General features: G+C 38.7%; 1 protein-coding gene across 4 annotated transcripts in view; it reads left to right on the top strand.

The window, feature by feature from the left end:
* The window catches only part of LOC105039157 (uncharacterized), a 69,417-nt gene that overhangs the window by 45,351 nt on the left and 5,175 nt on the right, over positions 1-18,891 (top strand). For 3 of the 4 annotated variants that reach the window (XM_073244711.1, XM_010915189.4, XM_073244710.1), the window contains 2 exons: positions 14,462-14,560; positions 14,643-14,701. In XM_073244711.1, coding sequence (XP_073100812.1) covers positions 14,462-14,560; positions 14,643-14,701 — 158 coding nt within the window. The remainder of the gene's footprint in view (positions 1-14,461; positions 14,561-14,642; positions 14,702-18,891) is intronic. The other variant, XM_073244707.1, reaches the window with a different exon arrangement.

Genomic DNA, 18,891 nt, shown 5'->3' with positions numbered 1-18,891 from the left:
ATGAAAGGGCAAGTGATAAGTTATCCATTCAAATTCAAACATGCTTTGAATTTGAATGGCTAACTAATTATTTTATCCATCCATATGGCGCATAAATGAGGGTGTGGGGAAGGGTTTTGCATGAGAAAAATTTCACGAGAGGTTTCTTCTCGTGAATTCAAATGGGTGTAAGGAAGTTGGGTGTCGCAGGGAATTTAAAACAAGGTGGTTTGATTCAAATTGAGCCAACCTAGTTTAAAATAGGTTAAGCACAATTAGACCAGATTAAACCCAACATAATTAGGCTTAATTAGGCTCAATAAAATCCTAATCAAATCAGGAATTAACTAAATCTAATCCCTGATCAAATCAGGGACTAAACCACCTTAGCGATTAGGTCAACATTTAACCTAATCGGATCAATCCAAACTGAATCCAATTCAATTGGACTTGATCCAAAAATAATTACTCAATCAAATTGAGTTAATTAGTGATTAAATCACTAATTAAACCTCTCATAAATATTGAGTCCAAATCTGATGGGCAATCAGGCATCAGAGACCATCGATATGAAACCCTGATCAAAGAGTTCAAATTTCAAATTCAAAATTTGAAATTCAAAATTTTGACCCCGGTACCCAAAATGTGTGAAACTCATGATTAGAGAATCCTAATTCTCAATCATAGAGTCCCAGATAGATAAGACTCATAATCAGCCATCAGATCAGAAAGGAACCTCTAATGTGTGTGACCCCGCAGGTTCGAACCTAAGCCGGTAGCACAGGAACCAATTCCTGTACTAATCGAAGTGACCATCTAGCAATGGTACCCGACGACCGGATAGGTCGAATAATCGCAATCGCAACATTCAGAACCTACGTGAATATGGTTACCGTATAATTCATCCCTTTTGACCCCTGTGTTTAGGATGACTCAGGGTTAAACTGTCAACCCTGATGATATCATCCGAATCGTGCTCAACTCAATTAGTCCTGTGACTCCTCACTAGGACTACCCTGACCAAGATTTTGCTAAATTGAAACACGACTGTACACAGCTCCTAAACTGGAGTGGTCAATCCCATCTTGACACACGCACCGATAAGTCAAGTACTTGACTACATCCAGCAACCTTCCGTCACTGAATTAGAAATTCAGGTAGTCCAGTGCCTAAGTGCAGTGAGTTGCTTGCAAGTCACCGTGGCGGTCTCAGGTTGGAGGGACATTTATATCCATATCCCATCGGAGCAAATCTTGACAGCAGAAATAGCTCCAGAGTTGGTCACGTTCAGTGCAGATGTACCATTACATCTCACCTGTATGCCATACCAGTGTCTCCACACTCTTTGGTTAGGAGGACAATCAACCCATATGGCACACAACGACCTATGCTCGATAAACGTTGTCGTCCTTGGTAACAACGTATCATTTGGTCACGAACATGTTTAAGGACTAAGCGACAAATCCTCCTTTGTCGAGTCTAAATAGTCCTAAGGACTTCACCACAACACAGGAGTTCATTAGAAGATGAAACATTTATGATGAAAAAATACCAAAATAACTTTTATTTATTTATAATTCATGTACTAATACAAAAAGGAGCACAACCGTCAACAGACTGACGATTGGCTTTGGGACACTATTCCCAACAATCTCCCACTTGGCCTAAAGCCTATCGGTGCAGTATCTAATACCCATCTTCGACTTGTAGTCGTTGAACTCCTTCACCGCAATGGCTTTAGTGAATGGGTCGGCCAAGTTCTCCTTCCCGTCGATCTTCTGAAGGTCGACGTCACCTCGATCCACGATCTCCCGGATGAGATGGTAGCGGCGCAGAATATGCTTCGTCCGCTGGTGTGCCTTTGGTTCCTTCGCCTGAGCAATGGCTCCAGAGCTGTCGCAGTAGAGCAGAACTAGACCAACAAGGAAGGGTGCTACTCCGAGCTCGGTGATGAATTTTCTCAGCCACACCGCTTCTTTGGCAGCATCTGATGCAGCAATATACTCCGCCTCGCATACTGAATCAGCCACAGTGTGCTGCTTGGAACTCTTCCAGCAGACAGCCCCACCATTAAGGGTAAAAATAAATCCTAACACACTCTTGCTATCATCGCGATCAGACTGGAAACTAGAGTCTGTAAACCCTATAAGTCTCAAGTCCGATTCACCATATATAAGCCACTGGTCCTTAGTATTTCTTAAATACTTCAGGATGGTTTTAACAACCTTCCAGTGATTCTCTCCTGGATCAGATTGGTATCTACTCACTACCCCTAGTGAGTATGCCACATGTGGTCGTGTACATGTCATGACGTACATGATAGATCCCACTGCCGAAGCATATGGAATCCTACCCATACGCTCTCTCTCTTGAGGTGTTGTCGGACAATCCCTCTTCGAGAGAAAAATTCCATGGCCTATCGGTAGATAGCCTTTCTTGGAATTTTTCATGCTGAACCTTTTCAGCATAGTATCAATGTACGTGGACTGGGATAAGCCAAGCAACTTTTTGGATCTATCCCTATAGATCCTCATCCCTAGGATGTAGGAAGCTTCTCCCAGATCCTTCATGGAGAACTGTGACGATAGCCAAATCTTTATTCCCTGTAATGCAGGGACATCATTCTCGATTAAGAGAATGTCATCCACATACAATACAAGAAATACTACTACTGGACCATTAGCCCACTTATAAATGCAGGGCTCTTCTCCGTTCTTAACGAAGCCATACGTTTTGATCGTCCTATCAAAACGTATGTTCCAACTCCGAGATGCCTGCTTAAGTCCATAAATGGACCTCTGTAGCTTGCACACCTTAGACTCATCTGTGGATGTGAACCCTTCAGGTTGTATCATATACACCTCTTCGTCCAGCTCTCCATTTAGGAAAGCTGTCTTCACATCCATCTGCCAGATTTTATAGTCCAGATGGGCAGCTATCGCAAGCATAATCCGAATGGATTTGAGCATTGCCACAGGAGAAAACGTCTCTCATAGTCTATACCATAACGTTGACGATATCCTTTGGCAACCAGATGGGCTTTATAGATCTCCACCTATCCGTCTGTGCCCCTCTTCCTTTTGAAGACCCACTTACACCCTATGGGTTTTACTCCTTCGGGTGGGTCAACCAATGTCTACACATCATTGACCTTCATGGACTCCATTTCGGATTTCATGGTCTCTAGCCATTTCTCAGAGTCAGGTCTCTACATTGCATCCATGTAGGTGATCGGATCCTCATCGTTTTCATCAAGTTCGACAGGATCACCATCCCGGACCAAGAAACCATAGTATCTGTCCGGTTGATGTGGTACTCTACCAGACCGTCTTAAGGGTGCATAATCAATGGGCTCCGAATCTGATCTAATCAAATCCGGTTCAGGTTCAGTAATATGTGTCGATTTTTCCACCTGTCGAACTTCGTCAAGTTCGACTTTAGAGGCAACAGTTCCTTCACTAAGGAACTCCTTTTCTAAAAAGATTGCCTTAAGGCTGACAAACATCTTTTGCTCATCAGCAAGGTAGAAATAATATCCTTTGGTCTCTTTTGGGTACCCTATAAAATTACACTTGTCAGACCTAGGTCCAAGCTTGTCTGTAATTAAACGTTTAACATAAGCCGGACACCCCCAAACCCTAAGGTGCGAGAGTACTGGCTTACGTCCTATCCATATCTCATATGGTGTTTTGGCTACAGACTTACTCGAAACTCTATTTAGAAGGTAACAAGCCGATTCGAGCGCATATCCCTAGAGGAAGATTGACAGACCAGCAAACTCCATCATGGATCGAACCATGTCTAACAGGGTCCGATTCCTCCTTTCAGACACACCATTATGCTGTGGTGTTTCAGGAGGAGTCCACTGAGAGAGAATCCCATTCTCCCCTAGATACGTCAGAAACTCATTGGAAAGGTATTCACCTCCTCGATCAGATCGAAGAGTTTTAATACACTTCCAGTTTGTTTTTCTACCTCATTTCGGAATAGTTTGAACATTTCAAATGATTCCGACTTATGCTTCATTAAATAGACATACCCATACCTAGATAGGTCGTCTGTGAAGGTTATGAAGTAAAAAATCCACCTCTTGCACTTGAGCTCATGGGTCCTCATACATCAGAATGTACCAGACCTAAGAGTTCACTGGCTCGCTCACCTTTTCCAGTAAAAGGTGACTTGGTCATCTTCCCAAGAAGACAGGACTCACAGGTTGGAAGTGATTCACAATCACTAACTTCAAGAATTCCTTCTTGAGCCAACCTGTTTATCCTGTTCTTATTGATATGACCTAGCCTACAGTGCCAAAGGTAGACTTCTGACACATTATCTATTCTAGAGCGTTTACCAAATTTTTGAACCACATTAACAGGCTGTGATAGTAAGTAAATTCTATTATTTAATTGTCCAACAAATATTGTAACACCATTCAAAATGATATTGTAAATATTTCTTTTATTAAAAAATCATAACCGTACATGGCCAAAAGGTCTACAGAAATAATATTTAATAAAAAACTTGGACAATAGTGACATTCACTCAGAATTATATTACGAGAATTGATTATAAGACTCATGATTCCTAAAGCTAGAACTGGAACTTTGCTTCCATCTCCAACATTCAGGAACCTCTCGCCTTCATCAAATCTCCTACTGACCTGCAGACCCTGCATCGAATTACAAATATGATAAGGGCTTCCGGTATCCAATACCCAGGCAGCAGTATCACAAATCAAAAAGTTGCAAGGAGTTATCATATAATTACCTTGCTTCTTCTTTGGCCTGTTCGGATCCAGGGAGGCAATGTATTGAGGATAGTTCCTCTTCCAATGCCCGTGCTTCTTGCAAAAGAAGCACTCCGCCTGGCTCTGGTCGTGCTTGCGCTTCTTGGTCTGACCCCGTGCTACTGTCCCAGCATGAGATTGCACCTTCTTATTTTTCTTCTTCTTGTTCTTCTTCCCCTTCTCAAAGGGTTGACGATGAGAAGAAGACCCTCCCACTAAATTCACTGACTCCTTATGGAGTTGGTGATCCTTCTCAAAGTTCTGCAGCAACCCCAACAATCCGTGGTAGTTTATTGCAGGCTTTGTCATTCAAAATGAGTAAGGAATGGGAGGAAGGACTTGGGCAAGGAATTAAGGATCGCATCCTTACCGAGCTGCTCGTGCAGAAGGAAAGCCCAATTTGCTTAGGCGCTCAATCATCTCGATCATGTACAGTACATGATCAGTGACTGAGGCCCCATCCCTCATCCGAGCATTGAAAATGGCACAACTAGTTTTGTGCCTTTCAACGTCGTCAGGCGTGCCAAAGGAGTCGTTCAACATTTGAAGCATCTCCTGTGGCTGGGCATTCTCAAACCTTCGGCTGAACTCGTCATTCATTGCTGCCAGCATAATACATCGAATGGTGGTGCGGTCATTGAGCCACTTCAAGTAAGTGTCTCGGATCGCCTTACTAGCGTTTGGAGCTGGCTCCTCAGGTGCTGGATCGTTACTACATAAAGGATCCACTCATGCTCAAGGATGATTTTCAATTTTCGATACTAGCTATCGAAATTGGGTCCCATGAGCTTGTCATTATCTAATAATGACCGGAGCGACAGGGTAGTGGCCATAGCTGCTTAAAGAAAAACGAGACCTCTATTAGTACATAAATTAATAGTAAAGACTTGGATTTTAGTCTAAAGTTTTTTCAATATTTTTACGAACTGGTAGCCTCATCCTCCAATTCGAGGAATTACTTTAATTCCTTAATGGGTACTAGAATCCACACAGACTACACACGAGCCCAACTTTGGTTGGTCAACCCATGTGCATCTATGGGTAGGTTCTTAACCAGTTGTTTCTCTAAACAACTTCTAGTAATTATTTTGCCCCAGAACCTAATCAGTAGGCTTTGGCCTCCACTGAAAAGATCTGGTTAGGTCCAACCATTAACATGACTTAATTTAGTGAATCGGACCAATAAATGATCAGGCCCGACTTTGGCCGGCCAACCTAACCACCATCAGAAAGACTCAATCAAATTATCATATTATGAATAATAATTCCATTAGCCAATGAGCACCATGCCTTTGGGCCTCCAATGATCATTGAACTAATGGACTCATGATCACTCACTTAATGGGAGGCTATGACTTAGTTATCATTATAACTTAATCATTTTAGGGACCTAATAATTTTGAGGATTTTATTAAATAATAGTAGAGAAGAAATCATCCAGCCAATTTCAATCCTCCCACTGACTTCACCAAGTTAGATTAAAAAAAGATTTAATTAAAGCTGGCATTAGGAGCATCTAAATCAGTCACACTGATTTACCTAATGATATGGGTGAGCTCTAATCACCAAGTGATCTAATCAAAATCTAACTTACCAGATTGGCCAGGTAAGTGAGATCAGTGGTGGGGATTTGCCATTAACTCGTCAATGATCGAATCAATGTGAGTAGCTCCCGCTTAAGAACCACAGATCAAAACTGCCGAACTTACCTTAGACACCGACCGGTTCATTAGTTTTAATTTTGATCAACTTAGTAAATAGGGCTCCACCGCGTAGCCATGAATTAAGTCCATCTTGGTCTAGTTAAAGACATGGACCCATTCAACTACAACTATTGAAGTTGAGTCTAGAGTATCCTTGACCTAATCTAATTCAACTTTTGATTAGATTTGACCAATTACTCTATTTAGTCTATTTTTTAAACTAACCTTAGGTCTAACCCAATTATGGACCTAATTCATCTAACCCATTGACCCACAGTTTATGCAATTGTCTTAGGTCTTAATTCACAATTCTAGACCTACTAAACAACACTTAATTCTTTTAATTAAGTACTTGGGCTGATGGGTCAGGGTTTGACATTTCGAAAATAATTTTAAATTTGAAAGATTTTATTTTCTATTCATCAAATGTGTCAACTCATTTCACAAATAGGTCAGCACATTTCATAAATAGCAATTCTATTGCTCATTTCATAACAGAAAATAACTCAAAATAAATCATAAATTTTCTTTTAGATCTAATCTAACACATTCATGATAAATTTCTTAATTAAGTCCTTTCGCTACTTCATCGGCATGGGATATAATTGCATCGGCACCCCTACCGCATAGGAGACCCATCGAATGGGAAGAGAGGGCCTTTAAACCCTACTTTTCTCCTATGATCGGACGGCCATGGCAACCAACCCAATTAGATTACTTGCTACTTGGATCAAGTATATCTAAATATACCAATTTCAAAATTTAAATTTTGAAATTTAAATTTCAAAATTTAAATTTCAAATTTGAGATTTCAACCAAATTTCAAATTTCGAATTTTCAATCTTTGAATTTTAAATTTTGAATTTTGAATTTCAAATTTAAATTTTAAATTTGAGATTTCAACCAAATTTCAAATTTCAAATTTTGAATTTTGAATTTCAAATTTAATTTTGAATTTCAAATTTAAATTTCAAATTTGAGATTTCAACCAAATTTCAAATTTCAAATTTTGAATTTCAAATTTGAAACTTCTAACAAATTTCAAATTTCAAATCTTTTTGAATTTTGAATTTTAATTTTAAATTTAAACTTATAGATTACACCTTAATCTACGCATGCATATGTATATCATATTCTAGAACCATGCTCTGATACCATTTGAAGCAAAATTTAGTACAGGGCAAAATGGTAATTTTAAAACTTTTTTAAAATTACTATTTTATAGTGAATTATTAATTAATCTTATTAATTAATACTAATTAACCCTACACTAGGATCTAAATATGATACAACAGCATGCATTTAAATTTGAAATTCAAATTTGAATCAGTAAACGTTTTACAGTACTGTGTTCAGAACACATCACTTTTGCGGATAGTCGATCACCGCAATTGATCACCGTCGGGGGCTCTGATCATCACATCACAGCCACACAAATGTCTGGCCTCTGTGGATCATCCACACGAAGTTCCCGTCTGATCAGCTCCTCACGAATGCTAGTTCGTGATTTCACCTTTTGATGGCAGATGTTGATCGAACTCCTTCGATCGATGTGTGCCGACTTCTCGGAGCTCCGGATCGTCTGCACAGTTGCTTGAGAGGTGATGGATCTCTCTCTGAAATTTGGTGGACTCACACACTCGTGGCACACCAATCTCACTTCCCGAACCCTAGTAGAAACCCTAGGGTACACACCAAAAACCTGCCCCAATTTTCTCTCTTTTCTTTCTTTTTCTCTCGGAAGGTTTTGGACCTTCACCTTGCACAGAAGCCTTCCTCACGCCCCAAAGTTTCTCTCCTAAATTTTTACGCACGTCCCACCTTTCTTCTCTTTTTAAAACAACGTCGAACGTGTCTTATTCGCGTGAGAGGATAAAGACAAGAGGTTACACATTTGAATTCAAATCAAATTTGAATTCAAACGAAAACCAACTTATCCCTATCCTTTTGGGCGTGATAAGAGAAGGGGCGTGGCTCTTTGTGCGTGGAAAATGTTTCACGAGAAACCTTTTCTCGTGTAAGTAATGTGGCGCACAAAATGGATAAGGATGAAAGGGCAAGTGATAAGTTATCCATTCAAATTCAAAATGCTTTGAATTTGAATGGCTAACTAATTATTTTATCCATCCATATGGCGCACAAATGAGGGCGTGGGGAAGGGTTTTGCATGAGAAAAATTTCACAGAAGTTTCTTCTGTGAATTCAAATGGGTGCAAGGAAGTTGGGTGTCGCAGAGAATTTAAAACAAGGTGATTTGATTCAAATTGACCAACCTAGTTTAAAATAGGTTAAGCACAATTAGACCAGATTAAATCCAACATAATTAGGCTTAATTAGGCTCAATAAAATCCTAATCAAATCAGGAATTAACTAAACCTAACTCCTGATCAAACCAGGGACTAAACCACCTTAGCGATTAGGTCAACATTTAACCTAATCGGGTCAATCCAAACTGAATCCAATTCAATTGGACTTGATCCAAAAATAATTACTCCATCAAATTGAGTTAATTAATGATTAAATCACTAATTAAACCTCTCATAAATATTGAGTCCAAATCCGATGGGCAATCAGGCATCAGAGACCATCGATATGAAACCCTGATCAAAGAGTTCAAATTTCAAATTCAAAATTTGAAATTCAAAATTTTGACCCCGGTACCCAAAATGTGTGGATCAGAGAATCCTAATTCTCAATCATAGAGTTCCAGATAGATAAGACTCATAATCAGCCATCAGATCAGAAAGGAACCTCTAATGTGTGTGACCCCGCAGGTTCGAACCTAAGCTGGTAGCACAGGAATCAATTTCTGTACTAATCGAAGTGACCATCTAGCAATGGTACCCGACGATCAGATAGGTCGAATAATCGCAATCGCAACATTCAGAACCTACGTGAATATGGTTACCGTATAATTCATCCCTTTTGACCCATGTGTTTAGGACGACTCAGGGTTAAACTGTCAACCCTGATGATATCATCCGAATCGTGCTCAACTCAATTAGTCCTGTGACTCCTCACTAGGACTACCCTGGCCAAGGTTTTGCTAAATTGAAACACGACTGTACACAGCTCCTAAACTGGAGTGGTCAATCCCATCTTGACACACGCACCGACAAGTCAAGTACTTGACTACACCCAGCAACCTTCCGTCACTGAATTAGAAATTCAGGTAGTCCAGTGCCTAAGTGCAGTGAGTTGCTTGCAAGTCACCGTGGCGGTCTCAGGTCGGAGGGACATTTATACCCATATCCCATCGGAGCAAATCTTGACAGCAGAAATAGCTCCGGAGTTGGTCACGTTCAGTGCAGATGTACCATTACATCTCACCTGTATGCCATACCAGTGTCTCCACACTCTTTGGTTATGAGGACAACCAACCCATATGGCACATAACGATCTATGCTCGATAAACGTTGTCGTCCTTGGTAACAACGTATCATTTGGTCGCGAACATGTTTAAGGACTAAGCGACAAATCCTCTTTTGTCGAGTCTAAATAGTCCTAAGGACTTCATCACAACACAGGAGTTCATTAGAAGATGAAACATTTGTGATGAAAAAATACCAAAATAACTTTTATTTATTTATAATTCATGTACTAATACAAAAAGGAGCACAACCGTCAACAGGCTGACGATTGGTTTTGGGACACTATTCCCAACACGTAGACCTTTGGAAAACTTGCAAGGTGTTCTTTAAGATCTGTGTTGAAGTCCAATCCAAAATCTTAAGTGGATGGGCCCGTTTGTATTTGAGACCAACTAGAGTTCCTTACCTATCAGATTTGGGACCAAGGTTTGCCATACCGTGCCGAACCAGCCGGTACAACCCATCTCGTACCGGACCGACGAGGAACCGGCACGATTCGGCCGGTAAAATCGATACACCGGCGGTACCGAAGAATAAAGAATGAAAAGTGAGAAAGAGAGAGAGAGGGGAGGGAAGGGAGGGAGGTGGGAGCCGCCGAAGGCCGGCTGCAGCCGTCGGAGGGCTTCCGAGCCCCATATCGTCCGATAGGACTTTCAAGAGAGCAAAAAAGAGAGAAAGCGCTCGGAGGGGGGGTGGAGAACCTACCGGACAGACGGTGCCTCCGTTGCGAGTCTCCCGGTGGCCGACGAGCCGACGCCGACGGCTTGAGGGCGGTCGAGTGGGCGGAGCCCCTCCGCGGCTCCGCCCTCTTCTTCTTTTTCGAAACAGACGACGTCTGTTTCAATTTTTTTTTTAATTTTAAATTTATGAAGTCGGCAACTGGGTTGCCGACTTAAGAATTTTTTTAAAAAAAAATAAAAATCGTGAAGTCGGCAAATGAGTTGCCGACTTAAGAATTTTTTTAAAAAAAAAACAAAAATTGTAAAGCCGGCAAATCGTTTGCCGACTTCACTTAAAATCATGTTTTTAAAAAAAATTTGCGAAACAGTGGTGATGCCCCTATTTCATGCCTGCGACGCCGCGCACGTGGATGGCGCCCTCCGACGGCCACGGCGGCCAGTCGGAGGCCGTCCGGCGGCTCCGCCGGCTTCTTACCCTCCCTCTTTTTTTTTTCCTCTTTCTCTCTCTATTTCTCTCAATTTCTCTCTTTTTTCTTCCGGTTCGGGTCGTCGGTTCGGTATGAAACCATACCGAACCGTACCGTTGGCTGGCCGAAACGGCCGGCGGTACCGGTTCAGCAAACCTTGTTTGGGACTATTCCTGACCTCCAACAATTTGGAGTATAATAAGATGTAAGTCCCTCTACATGATAGTGAAAGCATTTGCACTACCACCTCATCACTATCACTAATGCCTCGTTTCGGTTCTCAAGATTTGTGGAACCCATAATCGAAACACATATCCATGGGCTTTAAGGTTTGAACAAACGCTGAAGAAACTCTTTTTCCAAAAAATAATTTTGAAAAAAAATATACATATAATTATTTTTATTATTTCATTATTTTAAAAAAATAAATTCATGAAAACCCTTTTGATAAAATGACGACAAAATTTAAATGTTTGATCAATCCTCATCACCCAAATGAGTTAATTCTCCTGCACTGGATAGTTGATCCCTTGTCTATCTTGCCTGTCCTCAATGTGGATCATGTATACCCAGTTAACCACTAGAGATGACTTAAATTGGGTATATGTGGTCTGGCTGTAAAATGCCAATAAAATGCATTAATCCACATGAATCCCTTAGGTTAGGGGACATGCAAACACTATCACATACAGAGAATGTGATGTATCTTGGATTCTTGATGGTTTCAATCAGACATGTTCTGAGGTGTGCCTTGACATATCCAAGTGAATGAATTATGTTTCTGAATCGCACGTAAGCTTATGACAATTTAGGGAACATGGAGTGAGGTTCTCCCTTGATTGTAGAAGGCAACAGACTAAGAATCCTGTAATGTCCATATTGATCTTAGGTATCTAGTACCTTGTCAGATATCTCAAACCAACCAAGTAATCCCCATATAGCACATAAAAAGCAGAAACAATCTTATTGATGTCTCATTTTTTTTCTCATGCACCAAATAATGACTTTGTTGGGACACCACTTCCAACAGGTATGCAGATGTAGTCTGCTGACCGCACCACATTTGCCAATGCACTCCCTATATGCTGTTGGGTGGCAAGATGGTTAGTTATATGTCTATGTAAGTCCAAGTAGCTGCATATGCGTATGCAGCCTAAGCATAATTGTTACATTTGTTGGTTGCATAAGTTTACTTGAAAGTTAATCATAGTGCTTAGTGGTGTTATCATTTTTTTGGTTAACTTGTCATGTGATGCTAAACTAGGCTCTCAGACAAGTCTAAAAGAATATACTTGATTTTTCTTATTGTTTTGAGTGATTTCAATTTTTTTACTTTTTTTGATCTATTTCCATAAATTATTCTAATATTTCCAAAATAATAACCACATAAACATTCCCATATGCGCCTGCCTATTGGACATGCAATATGCAGTACCCTAGCTGCTCCATATCACAGTTTTAAAATAGCTCCATATCACAGTTGCATTTTAAAACCTTGAGGTTGCATTAGGATAAGAGTAGAAGCTTCTTCCCCTTTATCAAAGGTGGAAGGAGGGTAAGTAGTTTCTACATATAAGCAGCTGGTTCATTTCTATTGCTGGTCATTTTTTGCTTTCAAAGTTTTTGTTTTCATCTGCTAGTTTAAGGAAAGGGAAAAATTGTGTTTCAACAAATGAATTTGTTACTCAAGTAAAAGGAGGAGATATCTAATTTGTAGCTATTCAAGAATTCTCTGACAGAAGACAAGACACACTATTAGATAAGAGTCATAACAAAATTGAGACATGAAACTTAAAGATTTGATTGCATGCTTGGGCTTTTGTCAAATTTGTTCCTAAAGATTGGAAGCTTGATCAGACATTTGTAAGGGGTGAAGATATTTCAATGAAGAACCATGGAACCGGCCAAAGAGGGAAGAGAGTAAAGACAACAGCCATTGCAGTTAGATATGGGAACTTGGAACTTCTAAGAGCATTGAACCAGATAAAATCTAACTAAGGTGTGGAGGCTTGTGGAGCAAGGATACATTTCAGTCAGGAAGGAATATAAAGTGAATGGATCCTTCAGGAAAATAAAGAAAAAAGAAAGAAAAGCATCACTATCTACTTATCTTGTGCAAAAGAATGGTACCAAAATAAAGTGGATAGATATAATGATTAAATATGATGGGCATATGTTATAGCAAACTGTAATACAGGACAATAGCCAGAAATGCAATAAGATTGTTTTATTTACTTTGTGTTTTTCTGGTTCTTTTTCTTTGCACTTCTTTGTTTGCTGTTTGGGGTGTTGTTTCACCTTATCACCCGTTATATATATATTTTTTACAAGCCCTGCCTTTCTCTTTACTCTTTGATTAAAATCAAGGATCAAGTCTTGCCAGTACTGTGATGGTGCTGTCAGCATTGTATTATTCTAATAGGAAACTAGGACCGAGGATGCCTGCAGGGCACTGGTTCTCTTGAGCTGGGAGAACCTGATCATCTCTATCCATCCTGACACTTGGGATGCACTATGATGGAGCTGGAAATTTTTTTAAATTTTTTTCATCTTGTTATTGGCTATTCGGTATGTCCTAGTTGTATGGTCCTGACTATTAATGTACCATCTCAAAAATAAAACTTGGGACAACGCCTGGTCCCAAGATTTAAACCCTTGATTAAAATGAATACCAGAAACCAAGCATATGCAATGATGTAGGTGGGAAGAAAATGAAAATAAGTATTTGATCCCAATTTTTTAAAAATTGTTATTTCAAATAATTTTCTAATAGAATTCACTTTTGTGATTTTACAACCACTCCATATTCCATATTTGCTCTTATTGAATTCCTAAATAGACAAGTGATTTCCTAAATTAGGTTCTGTTTCCTAAATTTTCTTATTTGATCCCCATTTTTCCAGAAAGGCATGTTATGACGCCTAATTTGAATCCCTTCCAAGTTCCTACTGTCAATGGTTTCTGAATTTCCTTATCACATCTTTCCTTTTGGAATTTCATGATCAGATGTTTTTCATTTTTTTTTTCCTTATTTTTCTAATTCCAAAATCATCATTTTTTAAAAAAATCATTCTTAAACAGATCAGTAGTTTCATAGGAAAATTTCCTTATTCTGATCCCAATCTGTGAATTTCCTTATATTACTGATTTCTCTGATTTTACAATCAGTACATAGTCCATAACTCCATATTCACTACATTTCTAATTCCTCGATAGATCAGCAGTTTGGTAAGACAAGCAGAACCAATGGACTATCAAATCTACACACTAGAAAAGAAAATGACATCTGTACTATTGAGGAAGCTGGTGGATAAAAGAGGGATAATTTCTTTTGCTTTGTTATTATTTTCCTTGTCATTTTTTTCTAAATTCTTTCATGTAATGACCAAATGCTTTGAAAATTTTCATTATACTGTCTGTGGTGCAGCAGAAGTGCACCTAATATATTTTTGAATCTTATTCTGGTTGTTCTGTGCAGCTGGTCTTATTTAATGTCGCATTTTTCGGAACTGGTAATTTTGCCAGTATTGCAAGCTTTGAAATTTCATCTGTTTACCGTTTCATTACAATCTTCAGCGTAAGTGTCGAGCTTTCTGTATCTTCTTGACAAACAGTTCAATAATTATATTGATGAGTATCTATTTGCCTCTTGATTGCAGCCGTTTCTAATGGCAGCCCTACTTATATTCAAGTTATTCATTCCATTCATGCTAGTCATGTAAGTTCAAGTTTACGTGCCTTGTTCCAAAGTAATACCATTGCAACTTTTTATTAGCTTGCTTGTTGAGATTATGAATGACGAACCAAGTATTAACTAAGTTCCTATGTGGTATTTTTTTTTATCTGTTTATGTCTGTTAATTACTTCTGCTCTTGTTCTTGAAGATCTGAGACAATCTGAATACAATATTACATCTATCTGTTATCGATCCTCTTGGTGGTGTCATTCATAGAACAATAGTTTGCAGTGCTAGAACTATGTAAAGACACAGCCCCTATTTGTATGTATAAATACACACATATAGGCAGAGAAAGAGATATAGATAGATACATACGCATATACTCAAACACACACACACATAGGGAGAGAGAGAGAGAGCATGATAGTATTTGGCCCTCATTACTGCTAACTCAATAGCAGCCCTTTGAAATTGAAAATCTATCGAATTCTATGATGTCTAAAGTAGAATTTAAATTGCCTAAACCAAATATCATGTGTTCTAGAGAATGTAGACTATGCACCGCATGGATACAAAATGAACAATTGTAATGATGAGGTGCCTTGTTTTGATTTGATATAATTTGCAAGCATCCAAATCCATTGAATATTGGTTGTATGTTTTTTAAGATGTGTAGGTCAATATGAATTCCTTGGATGTTCAAATAGTTGCCTATGATTTTCTCTAGCTCAGTAACTATATTGCAATTCTCCATTGTGTCCGCTAGATGCCTAAGATGCATAACACCACAGAACATGTGGATTTTCATTTTGGAAAGGCTGCCATTTATTTTCCCAAACATGGGGCCAAACGTAACCCTTTCAAATTGAAAGTCTGTGTCATGTTCATCAATCATGATTTGCTATGTCTAAATTGCCTAGAAAGCAAAAATCAATTGTTCAGGAGGCATCTTACCTGTGCATCAGTCGGACACAATGGATTGTTGCAATATGGTCAGTGAGCTAAGGTATATCTTAGAACATAGAATGTGAAAATTCAGCTTTTCCTCAAAAAACCAAGAATCCAAACCGTTGCTTTTGATCTATAGATGCTTTTTTTAAAAATGTTTATCTATATTTGTATTTGTGAGCGCATACATGAGTGGGTACATTTGTAATGCACTTGCATGCAGAGATTACGAGGAGATCACTCATTAGATTGTTTCCTCTGATCTTTTCATTATTTCAATTCTTGTTAGGATTGATCTTCCGGGTTTCCTTGAATTTCCATTATAATGTAGGTCAGATTTCTAGAGTCTGTGATTGATAGACAAACAATGTCTAGATATCGCCCAATATAAATTTTTCATTGATCTTTACCTTATTTCAATTATAGTCCATGGTAAAGTTTAATGAAAAATTTATATTGGGGCTCTTAGTAGTCCTGGTGGGCCTGAAAAAACCAAGCTTCATCCATCATTTTCAGTTCAAATGCCTAATTTGACCTGGAATTTACGAAGTTTGATTTTTCTAGGATGGGCCCTGGCAGAAACATCAGCTTAATAGTGAATAGGAGTGCAGCTGATGTAGTAACAGCTTGTTGATGAGTCAGAGAGAATAGGATCAGTTGGAGCCTAGTCAAGCCTGGAAGCATATTACTAGAATTGTAGCCCAATTAGGAATCATTAATTTACCATTTGAATTAGTTTCTTTGAGTTGGAGTTCATGTGAGTTCGAATAGCAGTCAGAGCATTTCATCTTGTTTGAGTTGGTTAAGTAGTTTGATGGAAGTGGGTTCCGATAGTACCATGTAGGAAAGTGTAGCTAATTTATATATTTACATAGCAAGAGTAAGAGAGAAGTTTTATAGTTGGCAAAGAAATGGGATAGGAGTCTGTAGAAGGGGTTTGAAGGGTTGTACAAGGTATCACTTTCCATTCAGAAAAAATTCTTTTTTTTTGGTTGTCACCTTAGTGCAATGATAAGGTTGCTTCATCGTGACTTGGTTTCATAGGTTTGAAATATGGAAATAGCCATATCTGACACAGGAGTAAGGCTACATACATTTGACCCTTCCAAATCCTACAGTAGTGAGAACCTCGTGCATTGGGACACCTTTTTAAAGGGTGAGTCTCGGTATAATAGTAAGGTTGCTCCATTGTGACGGGGGTGTTATGAGTTCGAAACATAGAAATAGCCTCTCCGCATGCGAGATAAGACTACATACATCTGATCCTACCCACTTTGTGCGGTTGTAGGAGCCATATGCACTGGGTTGCTCTTCTAGAGGGTGCGTAAGGTTGTTCTACTATGACTTGGGTGTCATGTGTTTGAAATACAGAAATTGCTTTTTTACATGAGAGTTAAGGCTGTGTACATTTGACCTTCCTAAATCCTGCAATGGCCGTGCCTTATGAATTGGGATGCGCTTTTAGAGGTCTAGCCTTGGCGTAATGGTTGCTCCATTGTGAATCGAGTGTTATGAGTTAGAAATATGAAAACAACCTCTTCAAATGTAAGGGTAAGGCTGCATACATTTGACTAACCCTGGATATCATAGTGGCAAAAGCCTCGTGCATTACAATGCCCTTTTGTTTTATGCCTTGTGAGCTCAAGAGGCTTTGGCTACATCATTAAGTTGAAGAGGATGGTGATCCTCTTGTGGACTCTAATATATAATTTGAAGTATTTCATTTTATAAAATATTTTTTTTGGATGGTTTCAGTGCAAAATCATCACAATGATACGAACAAAGGCCTCACAAAATATGACTTTTTTACTTCATTTATTTTTGTTTGTTTATTGTTTTTTGATTTTCTGTAATTTCATTGATAGTTTCTAGTTTTTTCCATAATTTTAATTTGGAATTGTTGAAGCCAAATTGTTGGAAATACTCTTTTGATCTCACCAAAATCCAGTTTTAAAACCTTGACTCCAGTGTAATATCAAGTGTTGGAAGTACTCTAATATCATATATTAAAGAGACTTCGCTATTTAAAGTGGAACATCTGTTCAGAGATAACATGTACCCTATCTGTTTCAGAATTAACTTGGTGATAGACAAGGTTTTAAATCCCCTAAGAAAGGGTTGGCCCTATTTCTTCGTCAAATGGGATGCATTGTTGTCCTGCCCCATCCTAGCAGCTGTCTGTCATGCATCCTGATAGATATCTGCCATCTCTCTTTCCTTTTTCTTTCTTTCATTTTTCTTATTTCTCCCCTTTTTTTCTTTTATTTTTCTTATTTCTTTCCTTCTTTTATTTCTTTTTCTTCTACTTTTCCTGTCTTTCTTTTTCTTTTGCTTTCTCGTATCTAACCATTTCTTTTTTCCTTTTTCTTCTTCTTCTTTCCCTTCTTCCTTTCTTTCCTTTCTTTTTTCTTCTCCCATCCTTTCTTTCTTTTCTTTTTCTTCTCCTTCTTTCCCTTTTCCTTTTCTTTTCCTTCCTTTCTTTCTTTCCTCTTTCTTCTTCTCTCCTTGTGCAGATAGATTTCAGCCTCCTAACCTTGTTATGGTCCTGTTCTCACATGAATGGGATGGGATGGCTAGGATGCCCCCGGTCCTGCAGGGAATTAAAACCTTGATGATAGGGTAACTTCACATGATTTTTTTTTTTTTTTTTTGATGCTCTGTTTAATGTTTATAATGAATTTTACTTATCTAGATATTCAGAAATAAAACCATGTTTTGTTTGTAATGTTTCTTTTGAAGCAATCTTCATATGAAGTTTCATTACCTGAGCAAAAAAGGCTACCAATGGTGCCCTGCTCTACATGGTCTATTAGCTTTATTTCACAGAAAGGCACTATTGCTTGGCAAGAATCTAGACATTATTATCTTTTGCTTTTTTTGAAGGTGTCCACCTCTTATGATTCTGGCATGCAATTATACATTCAAAATATTGGGTGGAACCTATTTTATCTGAGAGCTTGCTCCTCTCTTTTGTTTTATTTGGTATAAGCTATAGGAAAATCCACGCACAATCTAATACAGTATCAGCTTCTTAGTACATTATAAATGAACAGAGGCCAGATATGTAGTTGGTATGGTCGCTGCTTTTAGTACCTGATGTACTTACATTTCCTTTTTTTTCCTTGCATGTTTGCTTTAAGTTTTCAAGTTATTATCATGAGGGAGCCTTAACATTACTTATGTGTGCTGTGGTTGCGTTATCTCTCTTCTGATGGTTATATTTGTCATAATCTCAGAGCTGGCAAATTATTTCTTTTCCCATCAAGCGATAGCCAACATCA

This window comes from Elaeis guineensis, chromosome 1, assembly GCF_000442705.2.
Source record: "Elaeis guineensis isolate ETL-2024a chromosome 1, EG11, whole genome shotgun sequence".
Classification (NCBI taxonomy): Eukaryota; Viridiplantae; Streptophyta; class Magnoliopsida; order Arecales; family Arecaceae; genus Elaeis; species Elaeis guineensis.
The sequence above is the reverse complement of the archived record's forward strand: the minus strand, read 5'-3'. Positions and strand labels throughout refer to the sequence as shown.